We start from the raw sequence: 26,654 nt of genomic DNA, 5'->3' as shown, positions 1-26,654 counted from the left end.
ACCCCTCTGTTTGCATTCTATCATGGCTCACAGTTAACATAAAGTGGATTGCCAGCAGCATCCATGTGTCAACTTTGTGTACACACACAGTGCAGATGCAGAGGCTCAGTGCCATCATCCATATTAATTATGCAGGCCCCGGTTCACCGTGATAGCGTATTAGTGCAGTTGCCTGGGAATTAAGCGGCTGTCCCGCAATGCACGGCGGTGACCTTTAAGCCACCAAATCTGCGCTGAACACCCACCTCTGCTGCCGCGATCGCAGGTCAGGGAGGTTAGCCGGGTCTTATTAAAAAGTGCAGCTGCAGGCAATAACAGGAGTCATACTATCTGATAACGCTCTCATCGGGAGAAAAGAGGTTTCCGCGATAATTGCTTCCGACTACAAAGCAGCGGCTTAGTTATGTTCTCTGCAGAGAAATGATTGTAGGATATTTTTAATTTGCTAGTTTTTTTATTTTAACACATAAAAAAAGTTGAAATTTTGTGAAGACGGTCTGACCCATTTAAGAAAACAAGTTTATTGAGCTGTATCCTTGTGTGTAAATCTTCTCAGCTCATTAGACCGACTTGTTATTTTCTCAGCACAATAAATACATTTCCTTTTAGTGTTGCTTCGTCCCATGAGTGGTTTTGATTAGAATTCTCTTCACTTTATTCCCTCTCTCTCCTTACAAATCTCATCTCTCGGATGGTCTGTGTTTTAGTCCTTGGGAAAACTAATGCATACGGCTGAACTATATATTTGCAAGCATGCCAGCTGCTAACATTCAATAAAAGGTGCAAATATAGTAGGACCCTTTGTATTGGTTTAAACAACAAGCATCAAACTACAAATGCGTCACAAGCTACGGAATCAGGTTTTAATAGAAAGATTAGCTAAAATGTAACTCTTTTTAATACCATTGTACAAACCCCGTTTCCATATGAGTTAGGAAATTGTGTTAGATGTAAATATAAACGGAATACAATGATTTGCAAATCATTTTCAACCCAAATTCAGTTGAATATGCTACAAAGACAACATATTTGATGTTCAAACTGATAAACTTTTCATTTTTTTGCAAATAATCATTAACTTTAGAATTTGATGCCAGCAACACGTGACGAAGAAGTTGGGAAAGGTGGCAATAAATACTGATAAAGTTGAGGAATGCTCATCAAACACTTATTTGGAACATCCCACAGGTGAACAGGCAAATTGGGAACAGGTGGGTGCCAGTTTAAGAAAAACCTTTCTCAACCAGCTATTGCAAGGAATTTAGGGATTTCACCATCTACGGTCCGTAATATCATCAAAGGGTTAAGAGAATCTGGAGAAATCACTGCACGTAAGCAGCTAAGCCCGTGACCTTCGATCCCTCAGGCTGTACTGCATCAACAAGCGACATCAGTGTGTAAACGATATCACCACATGGGATCAGGAACACTTCAGAAACCCACTGTCAGTAACTACAGTTGGTCGCTACATCTGTAAGTGCAAGTTAAAACTCTCCTATGCAAGGCGAAAAACGTTTATCAACAACACCCGGAAACGCCGTCGGCTTCGCTGGGCCTGAGCTCATCTAAGATGGACTGATACAAAGTGGAAAAGTGTTCTGTGGTCTGACGAGTCCACATTTCAAATTGTTTTTGGAAACTGTGGACGTCGTGTCCTCCGGACCAAAGAGGAAAAGAACCATCCGGATTGTTATAGGAGCAAAGTTGAAAAGCCATCAACTGTGATGGTATGGGGGTGTATTAGTGCCCAAGACATGGGTAACTTACACATCTGTGAAGGAGCCATTAATGCTGAAAGGTACATACAGGTTTTGGAGCAACATATGTTGCCATCCAAGCAACGTTACCATGGACGCCCCTGCTTATTTCAGCATGACCATGCCAAGCCACGTGTGACATCAACGTGGCCTCATAGTAAAAGAGTGCAGGTACTAGACTGGCCTGCCTGTAGTCCAGACCTGTCTCCCATTGAAAATGTGTGGCGCATTATGAAGCCTAAAATACCACAATGAAGACCCACGGACTGTTGAACAACTTAAGCTGTACATCAAGCAAGAATGGGAAACAATTTCACCAGAGAAGCTTAAAAAATGTGTCTCCTCAGTTCCCAAACGTTTACTGAGTGTTGTTAAAAGGAAAGGCCATGTAACACAGTGGTGAACATGCCCTTTCCCAACTACTTTGGCACGTGTTGTAGCCATGAAATTCTAAGTTAATTATTATTTGCAAAAGAAAAATAAAGTTTATGAGTTTGAACATCAAATATCTTGTCTTTGTAGTGCATTCAATTGAATATGGGTTGAAAAGGATTTGCAAATCATTGTATTCTGTTCATATTTACATCTAACACAATTTCCCAACTCATATGGAAACGGAGTTTGTAAATTCTAATGCTATAACTTTATCCAGCGAAGCATCTACCTATACGCAGATCACACACTCTGCATAGAGCCCCATGGTCCGGAAGGCACCCCGTTTTGCATTAATAAGTGCATGCAAAATGTAAATTAAAGAATAACAGGGTGCTTAATATGAAATTGTACGTACTCGTAGCCCCTTTCTGCTCCGTCATTGGTAAGAATATATTGGCAAATTTCCCAAGACATAACTATTGTCCGTCGTGGCAAACAGTCAGTAAGTGGCCATGCACTAAATTAGTCCGATTTCTCAAACAGTTTGGCTCTAAAGAGGCATCCTACAACCCATGGAAACACCTTCATCCGAAGATGTTTGGTCTTTGAGAAATCAGACTAACACACCTGGATTATGCGATTGGACACCAGATCTCTTGAGGGGGTGTGTGCGCTGCGATATAACCCGGAAGCAGATATCATTCAATAAAAACATGGGAACAATTGTCATGAAGAGGATACTTTTTATTTGTTTCACAAATTAAAAGTACATAACATTTTGAAGTGCATCGATGGTAGAAGAAAAGAAAAGGAGATTTATCTAAGAATGTAGCCAAGGAAATGTAAAATGTAATTTGGACTCCCTATCGAAATACGAATGAGATGAAATAGAATGAAGCAGGTTATTTAAAGGCGAATAATAAAGCATACACAAATATCTTCACGCCGCATTTGTGCACTCCAAACTGATTACCTTTCCGGGCAAGATAGTGGCGAGCAATAGCAACCTTCCTCTGGATAAAACTGTCTTTTCCTTCTAATTTAAAACACCTTCCATTAATCCACAGAGCCTTTTGAAAGAACTTTGAGACATTCAAAAGTTTTGTCAACTGTAAAAGTAATGCAGTTCTCTGTTCTAAAATGAAATACGTGCCCCCCAGTGTATGGGAGACACACGGCGTATGACCAATAGTCGCATTATAAAGAATGCATGGACACCTGGACTTTACATGTAGGTGTGAAAATACAAAAAAACTAACAATTTGAGAAATCAGGCTAAGTCAGTGCATGGAAACGTTGTGAGTGTTAATGCTGGGCTGGTAAACAGAGGTACTAGGATCGTGACCCATACTTGCCAACCTTGAGACCTCCGAATTCGGGAGATGGGGGGGGGGGGAGCAGGCAGCATATTCCTTCCCCTTCAAGCTTTTCTGAATAAAATGAAATTTTTTTTTCCAATCATTTTGGAACTTGCGAGCGTATTTCTTCTTCTTACTCGTCGTCGCCATGTCTCTTCTTCGTTCTTCTGCTTCATCTCCTTCTTGTTGTGTGTGCAGTTGTGCACTGAGCTCCAAAAGTCGTAGATGTTATTGTAGCGTCCCGGAAGAGTTAGTGCAGCAAGGGATTTTGGGTATTTGTTCTGTTGTGTTTATGTTGTGTTACGGTGCGGATGTTCTCCCGAAAGGTGTTTGTCATTCTTGTTTGGTGTGGGTTCACAGTGTGGCGCATATTTGTAAGTTGTTTATACGGTCACCCTCAGTGTGACCTGTATGGCTGTTGACCAAGTATGCCTTGCGTTATCATTAAACCAGTTTAAAGGTCATTCAATGTGTCAGCATTTCTTGACATCATTGAGTAAGGATCATTGTTAAACCTGTCCAAAGCTACATTATTATTTGACTAGGCCGGTACGCTGTTAATATGGAGGAAAAGCAGACGCCTGGACAGCATGCGGCTGTTAAGGGGTGAAGGTTTAGGGGAGAGAGGACGTTAAAGGCAGTGCCTTTAAGGCACGCCCCCAATATTGTCGACCGGTTGGAAATCTGGAGAAATTCGGGAGAATGGTTGTCCCGGGAGAATTTTGGGAGGGGCACTGAAATTTGCGAGTCTCCCGGGAAAATCGGGAGGGTTGGCAAGTATGGGTGAAGGTTTCAGGTGAGAGAGGACATAAAAGGCAGTGTCTTTAAGGCACGCCCCCAACTTGCACTGAGCCTAGTCTATAAAATCTGCTACACCTCCCTGATACCGAAGTACATGTCAAACTACTTCCTTAACGTAAATGACCGCCATAACCACAACACCGGGGGGAGCTCCACTAACCACGTTAAACCCAGATTCCGATCTAACAAAGGTCTTAACTCATTCTCTTTATATGCCACATCAATGTGGAATGTGCTCCCAACAGGTGTAAAAGAAAGGGCATCTCTATCCTCCTTCAAAACCGCACAAAAAGAACACCTCCAGGCAAATTCAACCCTAAACTAACACCCTCCTCGTATTGTTAAATAATCAAATGTAGATACTTTTTCTTATGCTTCCTGATCTCTCTCTCTCTCTATGTCCACTACTTGCTGTACATATCCTACCAAGTCAGTCCTACACTGTTTCAATGTCCATTTCTCTGATGATGCAATTGTTGATGACTGAAGTGTTGATATCATCCAAACCCCCCCCCCCTCATCCCACACCCCGGATTGTAAATAATGTAAATAATGAAATGTATATACTCTGATGATTATCTTGTGTGATGACTATATTATAATGATAGTATATATCTGTATCATGAATCAATTTAAGTGGACCCCGACTTAAACAAGTTGAAAAACTTATTGGGGTGTTACCATTTAGTGGTCAATTGTACGGAATATGTACTGCACTGTGCAATCTACTAATAAAAGTCTCAATCAATCAATCAATCAATCAATCAATCAAAGGGTGGAAATCGAGATCCCGGGAGATTTTCGGGATGGGCACTGAAATTCGGGAGTCTCCCGGGAAAATCGGGAGGGTGGGCAAGTATGTCGTAACCCCGGCAAGGTACGTGCCAGGAACATGTGTATGTTGAATTTGTTGTTTTGCACTAAAAAAATTATTATTGAGCACATTTCTTTCACGTGAATTCCTTTTAGTGCAAAACATGCAACAAATGTAAGTTTCATCAAGATTCAAGTTTGATTAAAAAAGTATAAAAATCGTTTCACATTGATAAAACAGTTTGTGTCATGATATATCTCTTTTTTAGTTGCTCATCATCTCCACGCTACTTAAGCTCTCCAGTACCGTTGCTCAGCGCCAGTTGATTTCCTGATGGACCACTCTTCCGACCGTGTTCATCTCCTCTGCGTTGGCTCATCTCTCGCTCCTCGTCTTCTGGGACTTTGTCACAGCTTTGCTGTACAGTTTTCCTTCTTTGCCACTCCTTAAGTGTGCTTCCTTAGCTTATATCTGCCCACTCCTTTTTTGAGTGCTCGTTTTGTTATTATTTTTCTGCTCTGCATTTGGGGTCCTACTCCAGCATAGCCGTTTCGTGACAGTTTAGCCAGAGGTGGCCCTGACGTTACAAAATTGAAGAAAGAGATGTGATTTTTTTTGTATCCTGATTCCGTATTGCATCTAGAATTTCCAGTATAAGCTCTAAAACAAGCAGTCCTGCAGTGTGTTTACTTATGCAAAAATCAGCTAAATATCCTCCAATTAGCACATAAGTTCTTTTTTTTTTGTATTTAGTCAAGTCATTTACAAAAAGAAAAAATGGTCGGCCTAAGGCTACCAGGAGCTTGCAGCTACACAACAGTTAAGCACACAATTGCACACAAGCTCGACATTCGTAAGTATCCTTAATCGAACAATATTGCAGTCTTGTGTCACTACAAACAAGTATCAAATAATTATAGTTGCATGTTACTTACACATAGCAAGTCTCCAAGGCAGGAGCGTATTAGAACAGTAACAAACGTGTCCGCATCATTCAACTTAGAGCGTCATGAGCTTAACTTAATGATTTATTGTGAGCACTGGGTGTCACCTAAAACAAATGAACACTCTTCTTCAAAAGCACATATCTGTCATAATGTCAGTGTTTTTCATACCTACCATTGTTTTCTGGGTAATTTCACTTGATCATACCTTAACTAACATTCCACTAGTGTTGTCCTGATACCAATATTTTGGTACTGGTACCGGTATTAAAATGTATTTTTATACTTTTCAATACTCTTCTAAATAAAGGGGACCACAAAAAATCTTAGAGTACATTAAATATATGTTTCTTATTGCAAGTTTGTCCTTAAATAAAATAGTGAACATACAAGACAACTTGTCTTTTAGTAGTAAGTAAGCAAACAAAGGCTCCTAATTTAGTCTGCTGACATATGCAGTAACATATTGTGTCATTTATCATTCGAATATTTTGTCAAAATTATTAAGGACAAGTGGTAGAAAATGAATTATTAATCTACTTGTTCATTTACTGTTAATATCTGCTTACTTTCTCTTTTAACATGTTCTATTTACACTTCTGCTAAAATGTAATAATCACTTATTCTTCTGTTGTTTCATGCTTTACATTAGTTTTGGATGATACCACAAATTTGGGTATCAATCCGATACCAAGTCGTTACAGGATCATACATTGGTCATATTCAAAGTCCTCATGTGTCCTGGGATATACACTACTCAAGGCTCCAATATAAATATCGGAAGTGAGAAAGTTGTATTCGGACACTACATATTTTTTGACTCGTGTTGCGATCTCAAACGTACAACATGTGATCCAAATAAAACTGACTTGTGTTCTGCTCACAACTGCAATACTTTGAAGGCAATACGAATCCAGCTTCCGCCATTCTAGTTATTGCCGTTAGACCAGGGGTGTCAAACGTACGGCCCGAGGGCCTGATCAGGCTCTCGAACAGGTTTTATCCGGCCCGCGGGATGAGTTTGCCAAGTATATAAATTGACCTGAAATTTCTGAATGAAAGAAACAGCTGTTCTAAATGTGTCCACTAGATGTCACAATAGCAATTATTTGTGTCTTTGTAGATGATGCTACATATGTACAAAATAAACCACATGATGTTAGTAAATCAGTCGAGGGAAATGATCAAACTACATAAATAACATCCTGTAATTGGATTTTGATATAATTGTTGTTATCTTGATAGACTGCAAATTAACACCAATGAGTTGACTGATGAACATTATCACATAATTTATTCAGAACGTATAATTAACGAAAAATAAAGATAGAATACTATTAACCGCACTATGTAAGTGTAAAAAAAACACAACAACATTATGATTTGTACAATTTCAGAATGTGCTTTTTCTATTTTTAAACAAAGAACACAATCTGAACTTGTCTTTATTTTTAAGTTATCGTGCTGTGATTTTCACCAGTCCGGCCCACTTGGGAGTAGATTTTTCTCCATCCGGCCCGTGATCTAAAATAAGTTTGACACCCCTGCGTTAGACACTTCAGCCACCTTGCCTCCTGGTACACTGGTGCATGCATGTGTGTGGCAGCTAGGACTCCCTTGCAAAATATATTCTTAATCTCAATAGAAAAAACCTGGGTATATAAAGGTGATACATTATGATGGTGGTATGAAATAGCAGGCCACTGAAGTCTACCACAACTATTGGATGGGTATCTGTCCATCGACTCTGGACAGGTTTGACTGACAGCGTGTGTCACTTGTATCGCTAACACAGACCACGAAGCTGCTACCTGACTGATGGAACGTGTGCATTGACTGTCAGCTGTCTTTAGACAAGTCCTTGCGTGAACCCTGAACTACCACCCTCCCTGTAGACTTTGTTTAGGTTGACATCAGCCTGGCAGCAGAACAGACTGATATGTTTGCTTCACCTCTGCTCTCCAGAGATTGAAGCCCAGTCAGCCATTTGTAATTAAAAGTGCAGGAAGACAGCTTTCTTCTCCCTCCATGTCAGGAGACTGAAATGGGATCTACCAAATGTCCACGGAACCCCGTCCGCCGGGGAGTACTCACTCTTTTTCAACCCAACTAAAAAGAAGTTGTCCTCTATTGGCCTTCGTCTTCAAACAGTTTATTTAGCTCATATCCCTACTGAACTACTCTAAGGCAGTGTTTTTCAACCTTTTTTTAACCAAGGCACTTTTTTTTCATTGAAGGAATCCAGAGGCACACCGCCAGCAGAAAACATAAAAAAATGAAACTCAGCAGCTGATATTGACAGTAAAAAGTCATTCTCACAAGTGTTGGATATGACTTTAAACCATAACCAAGCATGCGTCAATATACTGTAGCTCTTGTCTCTAAGTAGGTGTACTGTCACCACCTGTCACATCACACCGTGACTTATTTGGAGTTTTTTGCTGTTTTCCTGTGTGTAGTGTTCTAGTTCTTGTGTTGCGCTCCTATTTTGGTGAGTTTTCCTGTTTTGTTGGTGTTTTCCTGCAGCAGTTTCATGTCTTCCTTAAGCGCTATTCCCCGCACCCCATTTGTTTTAGCAATCAAGAATATTTCAGTTGTTTTTATCCTTCTTTGTGGGGACATTGTTGATTGTCATGTCATGTTCGGAGATACTTTGTGGACGCCGTCTGCTCCACAGTAAGTCTTTGCTGTCGTCCAGCATTCTGTTTTTGTTTACTTTGCAGCCAGTTCAGTTTTAGTTTCGTTTTGATTAGCCTTCCCTAAGCTTCAATGCCTTTTCTTAGCGGCACTCACCTTTTGTTGATTTTTGGTTTAAGAATTAGACACCTTTTTACCTGCACACTGCCTCCCGCTGTCGTTGAGTATCACACAGTTAGTCTGCCGAGTTCGAGACAGCCCCGACACTCAACAACGGCACATTTGCGGATTATAATTACTAGATTGCAAAGAATATTTTTAACCCAAAGAGGTGAAATTACATAATCTCTGACAGCACACCAGTGTGGTTGAGAAACACTGCTCTAAGGTGCAAATGTTTCCCATCATGACAAAGGGATGTTAGCCATAAAAAAACAAACGATTACGTACAACCCTCAATTCCCTACAGGGTTGTTTCCTCTCCTTTTGGCTTTTTCTGAAAGAATTCACTACTGCCAAACCTCAAATCTTTAACGGAAAGAAAGAAAAACATTTTGGCGAAACAAACTAAATGTTCCACATGAGTGCAAAATGACATTTCTGGTGCCCCCCAGACATACTGTAGATGTAAAACCACTATACTCGACGTTGGCTAATCATTAAGCAAATGGTCAATGCCTTATGGCAGGGGTCGGCAACCCGAAACGTTGAAAGAGCCATATTGAACCAAAAATACAAAAAACGAATCTGTCTGGAGCCGCTAAAAATGAAAAGCCGTATATAGGTCTTATAATGAAGGCAAAACAAGACGTAAGTGTCTATATTAGCTATAATAGTCTACTATCAAAATGACTGTCACATGACACAAGTGTCTATATTAACAATAATAGCCTACTATCAAAATGACTATGTGTCACAGATCTTCGTTGCCAGAAATGTTGAAATGTAATATTTATTCTACACATATTTATAACATTAGAAACCATTAGTAAATCAGAGGCTACTCTGAAGGTGAGATGACTCCTGGCAATGACTGGCTTTTAATGACCGAAGGTATAGATGTGTGTGTCCAAGTTAAAGAAAACGTCAGGCTGTCTTCTTTTAATAGATTTATTACAATCTTTTGCAAGCTAGGTAATGTTTGCTGTGGTCTGGAACAACATGGCACACATACAACTATCTGAAATGCATTCAATATTACATACAGATAATGTGTCATGGGACATGCAAAACTAGATTATATACAAAGAGGATAAAAGTAAAGGATATTAAATTAGCTCAAATATACCTACAATATGTACATACAGCTAGCCTAAATAGCATGTTAACATTGAATAGCTTGCAGTCATGCACTGACCAAATATGCCTGATTAGCACTCCAACAAATCAATAACATCCACAAAGCTGTGCAGCCCTTTGAGACACTCGTGATTTAGGGCTATATAAGTGAACTTTGATTGATTGATTGAAATACATTAAAAGAGCAGGGCTGATGCAACCAGCTATTTCTACATACAGCTCCAATAAAAAAAAAAAAAAAAAACATATACACTGTGGTGGCCTCTGCGGTGTTCCACGCCATCGTCTGCTGGGGTGTGGGGGAGCATGGCCAGAGACAGGAGCAGACCCAACAAAGCAACCAAGAGAGTCGACTCCACCCTGGTCCGCCCACTAACTCTCGGCCAGTGTACAGTCTGCATGGATGAGCGAGGATACATCCAAGGAGACCGAGGTGTCTGATACCTGCTCATTCCTTAAACCGGATTGCTATAGATTGAAAATGAACAGTAGTTACTAGTTAACCATTGTTATTTAAAATTAATCAACAGAAACCCTGTGATTAATCTGATTAACATTTTTTATTGTTTGACCCCACTTTTCTCTGTCCTAAGACTTCCTAATTAGAGGTGAAGGTTAAATGGAAAAAATATATATATTAATAAAATAAAATGATAAATAAATAAAAATAAAAAAAGGTTCAATGAATGTCTTCATGTTTTCATTGGGACTGGTGCTTAGTTTTTTTTTTAAGGGGGAGACATTATGAGAGAGATGTTGATAGCTTTGGATAAAGATTCCATTTCAAGCCAATGATTTTCCAGCAGGAGAATGACAAATTACGACCAAGATCTTGGCTTCAAGTCAAGCTTTTGAAGAGTGTGTGTAGATGTTCCATTGTCTGACAGTATGTGTCTGCATAACCACAGCCAGCTTATCATGCTGATCAAGACCTAGCTATTATTTTGTCCAAAATTTCCCATTTGTGCATTGTTCACCACACCACAGACAATGACCTTTAGCAAATAAAGCATGAAGTCACCAGTGTCTGCCCCGCTCTTTTACAGCAAATAGGAAACTTCTCCAAATGACATCTTTCTGCAGTACATTAAAGGCCCATAAAAAGTCCCTTTACCCAAATAATTCAGCAGTAAAATTTCAGATTCAGCTCTTTTGGAAGCCATTATTGTGAGGGGAAACTGGCAGCATCCTAGGAAATTTTCCCTCTGCTCCAGGGGAAGAAGAAAATATTGCAACCAAGCAAAACAAGCCTGGATTGAAGATTACCATCACGCTATGATGATGTTATTATTACACTTGAGGGGCCTGGGTTACATTTACTAGAATCACTAACTTTTTTTTTACACAACCAAAATATGGGAAAACCAACCTGTTGCTGTGACAATGAGTGTTTTACATGCTTGCACACTTAAGTGACCACCTTAAAGGCCTACTGAAATGAAATTTTCTTTTTTAAACGGGGATAGCAGGTCCATTCTATGTGTCATACTTGACCATTTTGCGATATTGCCACATTTTTGCTGAAAGGATTTAGTAGAGAACAACGACGATAAAGTTTGCAACTTTTGGTCGCTGATAAAAAAGCCTTGCCTGTACCGGAAGTAGCGTGACGTCACAGGTTGTGGAGCTCTTCACATCTGCACATTGTTTACAATCATGGCCACCAGCAGCGAGAGCGATTCGGACTGAGGAAGCGACGATTACCCCATTAATTTGAGCGAGGATGAAAGATTTGTGGATGAGGAAAGTGAGAGTGAAGGATTAGAGTGCAGTGCAGGACGCCAGGATGTATCTTTTTTCGCTCTGACCGTAACTTAGGTACAAGGGCTCATTGGATTCCACACTTTCTCCTTTTTCTATTGTGGATCACGGATTTGTATTTTAAACCACCTTGGATACTATATCCTCTTGAAAATGAGAGTCGAGAACGTGAAATGGACATTCACAGTGACTTTTATCTCCACGACAATACATCGGCGAAACACTTTAGCTACGGAGCTAACGTGATAGCATCGTGCTTAACTGCAGATAGAAACAGAAGAAATAAGCCCCTGACTGGAAGGATAGACAGAATATCAACAATACTACTATTACTTCTACTATCAGAAGACACCGAACCAAACCCTGGACCTGTAACCACACGGTTAATGCTGTCCCGCCTGGCGAAGCCTAGCAATGCTGTTGCTAACGACGCCATTGAAGCTAACTTAGCTACGGGACCTCGACAGAGCTATGCTAAAAACATTAGCTCTCCACCTACGCCAGCCCTCATCTGCTCATCACCACCCGTGCTCACCTGCGTTCCAGCAATCGACGGCGCGACGGAGGACTTCACCACGATCATCGGTGCGGTTGGCGGTTAGCGTCGGATAGCGTGTTTGCTATCCAACTCAAAGTCCTCCTGGTTGTGTTGCTGTAGCCAGCCGCTAATACACCGATCCCACCTACAGCTTTCTTCTTTGCTGTCTCCATTGTTCATTAAACAAATTGCAAAAGATTCACCAACACAGATGTCCGGAATACTGTGGAATTTTGTGATGAACACAGACGACTTAAGCTGGCCACCGTGCTGTTCCAAAATGTCTGCTACAATCCGTGACGTCACGTGCAAACGTCATCATACTGAGACGTTTTCAGCCGGATATTTCCCGGGAAATTAAAAATTGCACTTTATAAGTTAACCCGGCCGTATTGGCATGTGTTGCAATGTTAAGATTTCATCATTAATATATAAACTATCAGACTGCGTGGTCGGTAGTAGTGGGTTTCAGTAGGCCTTTAACAGGGCGGTATAGCTCGGTTGGTAGAGTGGCCATGCCAGCAACTTGAGGGTTCCAGGTTCGATCCCCGCTTCCGCCATCCTAGTCACTGCCGTTGTGTCCTTGGGCAAGACACTTTACCCACCTGCTCCCAGTTCCACCCATACTGGTTTAAATGTAACTTAGATATTGGGTTTCACTATGTAAAAGCGCTTTGAGTCACTAGAGAAAAGCGCTACATAAATATAATTCAATTCACTTCACCTTCAAATATGCAACAGTATGCCTCGGGACCACAGTCTTTTCTACAGATCAGACGTATCCATCCTTGCATTTTACACTCCACTGCTGCAGTCTGCTCCACTCCACCATGTCAGGCTTACATGTGGAGTTGAACAGGTGTTCTTTGATATCCCTAAGACTTTGGTCCGTGTTGGGCTTTTTAGAAGCAGGTTTGGACAGGGCCTGGTTGATAAAGGTTGTTATCGCAAAAAAAGTCAGCATGGGTGAAATGTGTGCAAGTAACTTTCTCCGCACATGCTGGTATTTATAGAAAAATGTGATGGGGGATAGGTTGCGTATTCCTACCCTTTTGACCATCGGTAGAAATCATGTAAAGTAGGGTTGTACGGTATTGTACCGCGATACTAATGAATCATATTCGGTACTATACCGCCTTAAAAAAGTACCGGTCCCCCACCCTTCCGTCGTCGTCACGTCATGACATTGCTGGGTTTAAGATCAGAGCAGCCTGTTTGGCAGCGCACACACACGGAGTACTTACAAGCAGACACAGTGTGTAGACAGAAAAGGGAGAACGGACGCATTTTGGCTCCAAAACTAAAGATAAAGGTAAAGTTATAACACTGAAACGCCCTCAGGAAGAGGTGCTTTAAGACATGGCTAACCAGCTAGCGGCTAAAGATCATCCGCCGTCGGCAGTGTTGTAGCTACTTCTAAATCACTAATCCTGGTCTCCATGGCGACAAATAAAGTAAGTAAAGTATCATCCCTGCAGGACGAGGAATAGCTAAACATGCTTCACTACACACCGTAGCTCACCGGCATCACAATGTAAACAAACGCCATTGGTGGATCTACACCGAACATCCACTGTAATGATACCAAGTACAGGAGTGTATGTAGTCGATACTACTATGATTACATCGATATTTTTTAGCATCACGAAATCTTTTTTATTTTTTTTTTAATGTATATTATGTTTATAAACTCAGGAAATATGTCCCTGGACACATGAGGACTTTGAATACGACCAATGTATGATCCTGTAACGACTTGGTATCGGATTGATACCTAAATTTGTGGTATCCTCCAAAACTAATGTAAAGTATCAAACAACAGAAGAATAAGTGATTATTACATTTTAACAGAAGTGTAGATAGAACATGTTAAAAGAGAAAGTAAGCAGATATTAACAGTAAATGAACAAGTAGATTAATAATTCATTTTCTACCACTTGTCCTTAATAATTTTGACAAAATAATAGAATAGAAAATGACACAATATGTTACTGCATACGTCAGCAGCTAAATTAGGAGCCTTTGTTTGCTTACTTACTAATAAAAGACAAGTTGTCTTGTATGTTCACTATTTTATTAAAGGACAACATTGCAATAAGAAACATATGTTTAATTTACCCTAAGATTTTTTTGCTAAAATAAAGCCAATATTGCCATTTTGTGTGGTCCCCTTTATTTAGAAGAGTATCGGAAAGTACCGAAAAGTATCGAAATACATTTTGGTACTGGCACCAAAATATTGGTATCGGGACAACACTAATGTAACGTTTTTCATATACAGCAATCAGCGACGGCTGATGGTATCACCACAAAGTAAAGCTTATACTCTCATGAAAAAACACATGTACTGGTACTATAAAATACATGAAACATACAGTATTTCACCATGAGCATTCCTCTCAGTCTGGAACGATTGCAGATGTAGGCGTTAGAGCCTAAGCATCAAAATTTAGAACTGTATCTATCTAGTTATATTGTACATACAGTTATAATTTGGTAGGTCGTGGAAGTATATATTGATTTTTTTTCATTTAATGGCATAACATTGTATAAATACGGACCACACAGTTAACATTATTTTTTAAGACTAAAGACAAAAAAATATGGTTTGTAGCACAATATTTTGTAAGATAAAATCATGTAATGAATTTAAGAAATGATTACAATGATCTTTTTTCAATACCTTTAGACTGGGAGTTTATAACAATTGGAGAAAAACTCAGAAAAACACTTTGAGTTGCATTGTGTACGACTTGTGCTCTAAAAATACATTTGCTTTGCCTTGTTTTTCTTGATCTCAGCAACAGTTCTCAGTCATTGTCAACTAACATATTGATCCGTCAAATATTGCCATACAAATCGTAATTTGATGTTATTTAGCCCTCCAAAAATAATCTTGTTATGTGCTCGACTTAATAAGCACCAATCTGAAAATATTGCCTTCTTCTTTGGAGCCGCAGTCTCTATTTTCCATCATTGATAGTCCAACTTGTGATCCCTAAACTCATTACCATATTAGCATGACCATTTGTGGGTGATTGTGTGAGGATAGACTTTTCTGTGCACAATTCACGACAGGTGTGACTTATAATGAGAAAAGTGCGTAAAAGTGTGCGCAGAACGCTTTTATAGATCAGAATTTTTATAGTGTGTTCATACATTTGTGCTTACGCAATGTTTTGCGTTAAATTTCATGCACGTACGGTTTGTACGTAGGGAGCTATGCTGTTTTTAAGGACCTTCCGCAAAAAAAGTTAGTCATAGATCACCTCTCGTGTTTTTGGGGTACATTAAACATATGTTTCTTATTGCAAGTTTGTCTTTAAATAAAATAGTGAACATACAAGACAACTTGTCTTTTAGTAGTAAGTAAGCAAACATCCATCCATCCATTTTCTACCACTTGTCCCTTTTGGGATCGCGGGGGGTGCTGGAGCCTATCTCAGCTGCATTCGGGCGGAAGGCGGGGTACACCCTGGACAAGTCGCCACCTCATCACAGGGCCAACACAGATAGACAGACAACATTCACACTCACATTCACACACTAGGGCCCATTTAGTATTGCCAATCAACCTATCCCCAGGTGCATGTTTTTGGAGCCAGGAAGAAGTTTTTGATAAATAAATAAATATTAGAAATACCAATAAATACATACCATTAAAAACAGCAGTGATGCAATGAAATACAGTGTAAGCTATTGGGATAAATTCAGTAACCTAATGGCCCATGGGTACAAACAGTTTCTCGCTCCGTTTATTCTGCTCTTGTGTGACATAAATCTCTTACCTGATGGCAGCCGGTTGAAAAAGTGCTGACCAGGGTGATCGCTGCCCGCCAGGATTCTCTTTGCTCTCCTGAGGCAGCGAGAGCAAGCTATGTCCTCAAGGCAGGGCAACGAATGGCCGATAATCTTCTCCGCAGTCCTGGTCAACCTCTGCAAGGCCTTTTTGTCTGCAGCAGAGAAGGCAGCAGACCACAGTTACGCAGTACATCAGCGTTGGCTCTATGGTGGCCCAATACAAGGAGACATGCAGTCAGTCTTCAAGTTGGTTCCCCTGCACACGTTAAGGAAGTGAAGTCTCTGCTGTCTTTTTGATAACTGCTGAAGTGTTGGCAGTACAAGTGAGGTCCTCTGAGATGTAAGTTCCCAAGAACTTAAAGGATCTACAATGGAACACTGAAGGAACATCACTAGTATAACTAAAGAAGTTGAATAAATTACTACCGACTGAATCTAAGGTAAACAAGGTACAGAGATACCTTTGTTACATAAATCGCATTATAAAAGGCGTACCTTGGGGAACGCCTCAGTTATGTTAATCACTAGTTAAGATCCCAGTGTTTTATATTTGCAAGCAAGGTAAAACTTCAATGCAAGGATCTGCCAATGTGTTTACAAGTTCCTCCATAGAACCGGAGGAATTTAGGAATTTGCTGCAAAAATGTTTGTCTCCCAGGTTTTGAACTGAACTTGGGAGCCGATATGAAGTCATTCCCAGGCCGGATTTCACCCCGCACTAGGGCAAGGCTATTCAACTAATTTATTTTGGGGGCTAATGGCCGGTGGGGCAGACTTCTCACTTCACTATTGTATTCGTATTTGGTGTATTCCTGAGAAAAGGCGTCCTTTTTGAATGTTGTCTAAGTTAAAGTTAAAGTACCAATGATTGTCACACACACACTAGTTGTGGTGAAATTTGTCCTCTGCATTTGACCCATCCCGTTGTTCACCCCCTGATAAGTGAGGGGAGCAGTGAACAGCAGCGGTGGTCACGCCCAGGAATCATTTTTGGTGATTTAACCCCCAATTCCAACCCTTGATGCTGAGTGCCAAGAAGGGAGGTAATGGGTCCCATTTTTATAGTCTTTGGTATGACTCGGCCGGGGTTCTAACTCACGACCTACTGATCTCAGGGCGGACACTCTAACCACAAGGCCACTGAGCAGGTCTGTTTAGTTTGTCAGAGTTTTTTATATTTATATTTCTCTACTCCAGACCTGGGCATTCTGCGGCCCGCGGGCCGCATCCGGCCCTTTGTGCGTCCCTGTCCGGCCCGCGTGAGGCCAATTATAAATTACAAAATAAATTTTAAAAAGTATCTATGTCGACTGTGCAATACAACGGTGCTGCTTTTGTTTTGAAAATCGTTATTTGTATTACTTCCGTGTGGACGTAATCGTGTGCGTGATTGTGAGTGAATGTGAACAGCTGCAATGACAAATTACAAAATAAAGTTGAAAAAACATCTATGTCGTGCGCGCAATACAACTGTGCTGCTTTTATTTTGAAAAGTATTATTTATGGGCGTGTGTCCATGTGTAACCTGCGAGTGAAGGTGCACATGCAGCGACAAGTGATGCACGGTTTACACCCGAGACGCTAAAAAGAGAAAAGTTGATGAAGAATGGCGTGTTTCCAACAAGACATGGACTGCAAAGCAACGTTCCCTCTAAGGTGCGTGCCTGCGCAATTGCGCACTGCTCAAGCGTCCGCTGCGCGCAGCTAATATATGCCGCGCACCAAATCAAATCCCATCTGAATTCTAAACAAAATAAACACATTTATTCTATGTGATTTTGCAATGCAACTTTGAGTGACAGTGACAACAAGCGGCCCTAACGGTGTTCGTCAACACCGTTCAATTGAACACCGTTCAATAATTGTAACGTCTATCGAGATGCTTCGAGGACAGGAATTATATCGATCACTTTATTGAGCAAAACTGTTTATATTCGGACATAACCACACCAAAAACATGAGTAAAACAATTCTATCTCGATAAACTAGTCATTTTCTGCCGTACAAACCAGGCCAAAACCAACTTGTCATCTGTCACCAACACGCATACCCCTAAACCACTGGTGCGTTTATGGCCACACAAAAAGTCGGACAACTCAAACACCACACAAAGTTACACTATGACTCCTCAGTCATACGTGTGCTTATTTTACTGTCATTTATTATTAATGTTAATTTATTTATATTAGTCATGGAATGCTGTTACACACACTATGTTGAAGTATTACCATTATTATTAATTATTATTATTATTATTATTATTATTATTATTATTATTATTATTTATCTTACGGTATATATAAAAAATAATATTGAGCAAAATGTAATTGAAATATTGTCGATGTGGCCCTCCAGCAGTGCTCGGGTTGCTCATGCGGCCCCCGGTAAAAATTAATTGCCCACCCCTGCTCTACTCTGTCAAATGTTATAGTTTATATTTTTTATGGAAAGCATTTATTGAAGGGAGCTATTTTGTAAAATCAACTTTTCTTACCTGATGGTACCTGCTTTTGTGTATTTAGGATATCCATAAGTGCAGAAAACTTGAACTCAAATCGTAGAGGCATTGCAGAGATATGTATTTTAAAAATGTTAATGGTAAATGGGTTATACTTGTATAGCACTTTTCTACCTTCAAGGTACTCAAAGCGCTTTGACACTATTTCCACATTTACCCATTCACACACTGATGGCGGGAGCTGCCATGCAAGGCCCTAACCACGACCCATCAGGAGCAAGGGTGAAGTGTCTTGCTCAAGGACACAACGGACGTGACGAGGTTGGTAGTAGGTATGTTACCTTCCTTCATACTTCCTCCAAATGAGCTGTTTGGGATTTGCTATTTCCTGTGAGGTTTCCTGCTCCGTGATGTCCGCGGATATCTCCACATATGGTACAAATTTACCCAAAGACATTTGTGTGAATCTGCCGTTGTAGTCCGACATTGTAGTCAATAACCTTTCTTTTCTCGAACCTCTTGTTGTGGGGCAGACTAGTTCGTACATGCACATGCATCCTCCGCTGTTGCCATTTCTAAAACATAGTGTATAGTTCTAACTTACATCAGTCAATAGATAGATAGATAGATCAACTCCTAATATACACATGCACACACACACTGTTGCTATATTGTTTGCAATTTCATATAAATACTCATCTTCATCTCCTTCTTTGTGCATCCCCTGTCCTAATGCAGGACCCGGCCTAGGCTAAGGTCACCGGGGAAGAATCTAGCAAGCAATAGATAAAATAGCCCAAGTGAACGCGACCTTTTAACCCATTTACACTGATCTGATTTTTTTGCCCTCAAGTGACACAGATCTAAATGCTCCAAATCTGATCTTTTGGCATCAGATTCAGGCCACATCAGGAGGTAGTCCTGAATCCGATTGGAATCTGATCATTTCAAATGTGACTTCAGTCTAAACGCAACCCGACCTGTATGTGACCTGAATCTGATTTTTTTTGTCAGCTTTGGAGTCATTCGAAAACAAACATTTGTGGTACTTCCGGTTCCGGTTCACCGTGCGTGACTGCTCGCCGTCTGTTCGCTGTTGCGGAAAAGGCTAAGTATCGCTCTATCTGTGTGCTTTTAATTGTTCTACAGCTTTCTTTATCACTTCTCAAACATATTTAGTGGTACTATATAACTTGCAAATCACCCGATCTCTGTCCCACCACCCTTTCTTCAGCTAGCTAGCTGCTAAGCTAGCGCGGAGAAAGGCAGCGCCGGTCAGAAGGTAAGTAGGAAGCTACTCCCGCAGACCGCGACCACTTCCCTGAGGACAGCAGGAACTTCACTCGGTGACAGAAAACACTGTGAGTAATGGCTTTGTCACGCCAATTTTCTTCCCATCACAAAAACCTTCCTAACCCCCATTTACTTCCGGGGTCATTTCCGCTTACGTCAGTTCCTCTTACTTACGTCATTTCCTCTCACGTCATTGCCAGCGATCGATAAATCCAAATCTCCTGAAAATGGTGGTGTCACTGGATGATATTCGTCTTTATCTGTCCCAGGGGACTTATGTCAAACACCAGCAGGCTTCGCAACATTTCAAGCGGAGTGTTAGGGCCGCTGCTGCGAACTTCTGTCTTCGTGGTAACGTGCAAAAAATATTAATTAATATATAATACTGTTAAATGTCTGTACTACTTTAAATCAACATTATTGTTGAAACCATTTCACTAATATTAATTAATATATAATAATGTTAAATGTCTGTACTTTAAATCAACATTATTGTTGAAACATTTCAGTAATATTAATTAATATATAATGTTAAATGTCTGTACTTTAAATCAACATTATTGTTGATAATTCAGACGTTTTGTTAACGCTGTATTATAAAAAAGAGTCAAACGAAGTGCTATCGATCGCTGTCAATGACGTAAGAGGAACTGACGTAAGCGGAAATGACCCCGGAAGTAAATGGGGGTTAGGAAGGTTTTTGTGAAGGGAAGAAAATTGGCGTGACAGCTTCCTGCGCGTCTTGCACCATACTCACGGAGAGGTTGGCTCTGCTAGAGGGCCGTGTCCGCCAGTTAGAGCAGAGTAATGTCGTAACTTTAGATGTTGCGGACACATCTGCTAGCGTTAGCTGTAGCGAGCTAACTAGCCCAGCTTGTAGCAGTCCTAAGCGGCCTACAAGCTACGGTGTACCGGTTGAGACGCATACTAGATTTAGCTCTTTAGCTAGTCCTACACCCCAGTCTACCGGGCACCACACCTTAGTCATAGGGGACTCCATCACCCGAAACATAAAGCTTAGCAAACCAGCCACAATAAAGTGTATCCCCGGGGCCAGAGCACCTGACATTGAAGCTAATCTTAGGGAGCTAACTCGCAACAGGCCTCGTAAACACGTACGACAGGCTAATCGCACCACTAATTATGCGAATATAGTTGTACATGTTGGCTCCAATGACTCTAGAATGAGACAGTCAGAGATTACAAAGAGAAACATAGCCAGGACTTGTGATCTCGCCAGAAAGATGTCCAGGCATCGAGTAATTGTCTCTGGCCCCCTGCCTGCGAGAGGCAATGATGAGAGATATAGCAGATTAGTCTCGCTTAACAAGTGGTTGGCTAGCTACTGTAGGCAACAGGGACTAAAGTTTATTGATAACTGGCCCTCTTTCTGGGGCAAACCAGGCTTGCTGATGAGAGACGGCCTTCACCCTAACCAGGAAGGCGCCATCATCCTGACTAGAAACATAGACTACTATTTAAGTCTCACTTGACTGACTACACTAGAGCAAGCCCGGTCACAGGCAATTACAATGTCTGTTAGTCCGGGTGAGGAGTCAGTTAAGCTAGAACTAGCCAGCGCCAGGCTGGATAATCCATGTACGCATAGCAATTCTCTTAGAATAATACACAATTCACACAATGTTTTTTCTGTTGTGTCTGTGTCAGAGGTGGACATGCATTCTACTGAGGTGGCAAATTATGATATGTCCAGTCTATTGCAGCACCAAACAAACAATCGGAAAATTCCCGTCATATCAATTCCTAGATATGGTCGAAACTATTTAAAGTGCACTACGCATAATAAACGCAACATTGTTAATATTGCCACTACGGATAATCTTAACAAAAACTCGTCAAAACAGCCCAATACCTATAATATGGGCTTTTTAAACATAAGATCATTGTCTCCCAAGGCGTTATTAGTTAATGAGGTCATTAGAGACAACAATCTTAACGTCATTGGTCTTAGCGAAACCTGGCTCAAACCAGACGAATTTTTTGCGCTCAATGAGGCATCTCCTCCTAACTATACGAATGCGCATGTTGCCCGTCCTCTTAAAAGGGGAGGGGGTGTCGCATTAATATACAATGAAAATTTCAACCTTACCCCTAACCTAAATAATAAATATAAATCGTTTGAGGTGCTTACTATGAGGTCTGTCACACCGCTACCTCTCGACCTGGCTGTTATCTACCGCCCCCCTGGGCCCTATTCGGACTTTTTCAGTGAATTCTCAGAGTTCGTTGCTGATCTAGTGACGCACGCCGACAATATAATCATAATGGGGGACTTTAATATCCATATGAATACCCCATCGGACCCTCAGTGCGTGGCGCTCCAAACCATAATTGATAGCTGTGGTCTTACACAAATAATACATGAACCCACGCATCGCAACGGTAATACAATAGATCTAGTGCTTGTCAGGGGTGTCACCACCTCCAAAGTTATGATACTTCCATATACTAAAGTAATGTCCGATCATTACCTTATAAAATTTGAAGTTTTGACTCATTGTCAACAAGCTAATAATAATAATACCGTAATTTCCGGACTATAAGCCGCTACTTTTTCCCCTCGTTCTGGTCCCTGCGGCTTATACAAGGGTGCGGCTTATATACGGCCTGTTCTTCTCCGACACCCACGAAGAGGATTTGGGTGGTTTTAGTACGCAGGAGGAAGACGATGACACAATGATTAAAGACTGACTTTTCATATACCGGTAGGCTGGTTATTTTGATAACGTACAGGCGAGCACTTTGTATTACTTTGCACCGTTGTATTATTTGTACTCTGCACGAATGCTGTTCGCCATGTCAAAGATGTGAAAGTTTGATTGAATGATTGAAAGATTTATTGTTAATAAATGGGACGCTTTGCGTTCCCAAACAGTCATCTCTGTCCCGACAATCCCCTCCGTGGTAGCAGGAACCCCTATATACTACGCTAATTACACATCAAAACCCTGCGGCTTATAGTCGGGTGCGGCTTATATATGGAGCAATCTGTATTTTCTCCTAAATTTAGCTGGTGCGGCTTATAGTCAGGTGCGGCTTATAGTCCGGAAATTACGGTAACTGCTATAGCGGCCGCAACATTAATGCTGCCACAACGATGACTCTTGCTGACCTACTGCCTTCGGTAATGGCACCATTCCCAAATTATGTCGGCTCTATTGATAACCTCACTAACAACTTTGACGATGCCTTGCGCGAAATTATTGATAGTATAGCACCGCTAAAGCAAAAAAGGGCCCATAAAAGGCGCACCCCATGGTTTACAGAAGAAATTAGAGCTCATAAATTATCATGTAGAAAACTGGAACGCAAATGGCGCGCGACTAAACTTGAGGTTTTCCATCAAGCATGGAGTGATAGTTTAATAACTTATAAACGCATGCTTACCTTAGCTAAAGCTAAATACTACTCAAATCTCATCCGCCTCAACAAAAACGATCCTAAATTTCTGTTTAGTACAGTAGCATCGCTAACCCAACAAGGGACTCCTCCCAGTAGCTCCACCCACTCGGCAGATGATTTTATGAATTTCTTTAATAAGAAAATTGAACTCATTAGAAAGGAGATTAAAGACAACGCATCCCAGCTACAACTGGGTTCTATTAACACAAATACGACTGTATATACGACGGACACTGCCCTCCAAAATAGTCTCTCTATTTTTGATGAAATAACATTAGAGGAATTATTACAGCGTGTAAGTGGGATAAAACAAACAACATGTTTACTTGACCCACTTCCTGGGAAACTTATCAAGGAACTGTTTGTATTATTAGGTCCATCAGTGTTAAATATTATAAACTTATCACTTTCCTCCGGCACTGTTCCCCTAGCATTCAAAAAAGCGGTTATTCATCCTCTGCTCAAAAGACCTAACCTCGATCCTGACCTCATGGTAAACTACCGACCGGTCTCCCACCTTCCGTTTATTTCCAAAATTCTCGAAAAAATTGTTGCACAGCAGCTAAATGAACACTTAGTGACTAACAATCTCTGTGAACCTTTTCAATCCGGTTTCAGGGCAAATCACTCTACGGAGACAGCCCTCGCAAAAATGACTAATGATCTATTGCTAACGATGGATTCTGATGCGTCATCTATGTTGCTGCTTCTTGATCTTAGCGCCGCTTTCGATACCGTCGATCATAATATTTTATTAGAGCGTATCAAAACACGTATTGGTATGTCAGACTTAGCCTTGTCTTGGTTTAACTCTTATCTTACTGACAGGATGCAGTGCGTCTCCCATAACAATGTGACCTCGGACTATGTCAAGGTAACGTGCGGAGTTCCCCAGGGTTCGGTTCTTGGCCCTGCACTCTTTAGTATTTACATGCTGCCGCTGGGTGACATCATACGCAAGTACGGTGTTAGCTTTCACTGTTATGCTGATGACACCCAACTCTACATGCCCCTAAAGCTGACCAACACGCCGGATTGTAGTCAGCTGGAGGCGTGTCTTAATGAAATTAAACAATGGATGTCCGCTAACTTTTTGCAACTCAACGCTAAGAAAACGGAAATGCTGATTATCGGTCCTGCTAGACACCAACATCTATTTAATAATACCACCTTAACATTTGACAACCAAACAATTACACAAGGCGACTCGGTAAAGAATCTGGGTATTATCTTCGACCCAACTCTCTCGTTTGAGTCACACATTAAGAGTGTTACTAAAACGGCCTTCTTTCATCTCCGTAATATCGCTAAAATTCGTTCCATCTTGTCCACTAGCGACGCTGAGATCATTATTCATGCGTTCGTTACGTCTCGTCTCGATTACTGTAACATATTATTTTCGGGTCTCCCTATGTCTAGCATTAAAAGATTACAGTTGGTACAAAATGCGGCTGCAAGGCTTTTGACAAAAACAAGAAAGTTTGATCATATTACGCCTATACTGGCTCACCTGCACTGGCTTCCTGTGCACTTAAGATGCGACTTTAAGGTTTTACTACTTACGTATAAAATACTACACGGTTTAGCTCCAGCCTATCTCGCCGATTGTATTGTACCATATGTCCCGACAAGAAATCTGCGTTCAAAGAACTCCGGCTTATTAGTGATTCCCAGAGCCAAAAAAAAGTCTGCGGGCTATAGAGCGTTTTCTATTCGGGCTCCAGTACTCTGGAATGCCCTCCCGGTAACAGTTAGAGATGCTACCTCAGTAGAAGCATTTAAGTCCCATCCTAAAACTCATTTGTATAATCTAGCCTTTAAATAGACCCCCCTTTTTTTAGACCAGTTGATCTGCCGTTTCTTTTCTTCTCTCCTCTTCTCCCCTGTCCCTTGCGAGGGGGAGTTGCATAGGTCCGGTGGCCATGGATGAAGTGCTGGCTGTCCAGAGTCGGGACCCCGGGTGGACCACTAGCCTGTGCATCGGTTGGGGACATCTCTGCGCTGCTGATCCGTCTCCGCTCGGGATGGTTTCCTGTTGGCCCCGCTGTGGACTGGACTCCCGCTGATGTGTTGGATCCACTGTGGACTGGACTTTCACAATGTTATGTCAGACCCACTCGACATCCATTGCTTTCGGTCTCCCCTAGAGGGGGGGGGGGGGGGGGGGTTACCCACATATGCGGTCCTCTCCAAGGTTTCTCATAGTCATTCACCGACGTCCCACTGGGGTGAGTTTTTCCTTGCCCGTATGTGGGCTCTGTACCGAGGATGTCGTTGTGGCTTGTACAGCCCTTTGAGACACTTGTGATTTAGGGCTATATAAATAAACATTGATTGATTGATTGATTGATCTCCGGTGAGGGGAGAGTTCACCGTCCTGCAAAGTAGTCCATTAACAACAGCGAGGCGGGGATATTCAGTCCATAATTTTCGAAGCCACCTAGAGCTACCTCTCATCTGCCCCTTAGATGGCCGAGAACCATTTCTCTCCATCCAGTCCAACACCCGATTAATATCTGGGTCGGCCCGTTGTAGCCCCCTCATTTCCGTTCCGTCATGTGACAGTACATATTTGAATGACAAGTCCTGCACCCCACTGTTCTTTTCCACACGCCGCTCCCCTGTATGGAGGTCAGAGGTCGGTGGGTTTCCCGTGGGTGTTTGTAGCAGTTGAGTGACTGGTTGGGGAACGCTGGGCTCTATATCTGAGCCTATAACATTCACTTGTGTGGTTGTCTCACCTGTGTTTACCACACTAGGCTCAGGGTCTTGAGGACGCAGTGAAAGTGCATCAGCGTTAGTATGCCGTTTGCCGTCCTTGTGCTGCATACTCCAGTTATAAGGGTCCAGTTCCAGTATCCATCTTGCTCGGCGTCCCGTGGGATCCTTGTCAATGGACATGCCACGCAGGCCCAGCAGAGGCTTGTGATCAGTTATGATGGTAAAGGCAGCTGACCCTATGTAATGTCTGAATTGCCGTGTAGCCCACACTACGGCCCACAGCTCTCTGTCAAATGTAGACCAGCGTTTTTCTGGGGAACTGAGTGCTTGGCTAGCGTATGACACCACACGCTCCAGTCCGTCCTGGTCCTGAGCCAACACCGCCCCCACTGCTTCCAAAGAGGCATCTGTGTACACTTTAAAAGGGATGTTAAAATCAGGCATGGTGACAACTGGAGCAGATGAAAGCACCCCCTTCAGGTACTCAAAGGCTGTGTCACACTCACTTGTTCATTTAAAAGGTGTGTCCTTGCAGGTGAGGCGGTGCAGAGGGGCTGCACATTGGGCAACGTTTTTAACAAAGCGTCTGTAGTAAGAGCAAAGGCCCACAAAGGCTCTCACTTCGGTTGGGTTCTGTGGTGTGGGCCAGGTTCTGACTTTGTCTGTGTTTCGAG

At 41.6% G+C, this 26,654-nt stretch overlaps 1 protein-coding gene across 1 annotated transcript; it reads left to right on the top strand.

Annotated features, from left to right (window-relative positions):
• Positions 1 to 21,731: 21,731 nt before the first annotated feature.
• Positions 21,732 to 26,353, top strand: LOC133649184 (uncharacterized; the record flags this gene model as incomplete). The annotated part of the gene is made up of 3 exons (XM_062046018.1): positions 21,732 to 22,359; positions 26,096 to 26,200; positions 26,244 to 26,353. Coding segments are annotated over 3 exons (843 nt in total), but the record flags the coding sequence as incomplete, so codon positions are not given.
• Positions 26,354 to 26,654: the final 301 nt, after the last annotated feature.

Source organism: Entelurus aequoreus, linkage group LG04, assembly GCF_033978785.1.
Source record: "Entelurus aequoreus isolate RoL-2023_Sb linkage group LG04, RoL_Eaeq_v1.1, whole genome shotgun sequence".
Classification (NCBI taxonomy): Eukaryota; Metazoa; Chordata; class Actinopteri; order Syngnathiformes; family Syngnathidae; genus Entelurus; species Entelurus aequoreus.
This window is presented reverse-complemented; position numbering and strand designations above follow the sequence as displayed.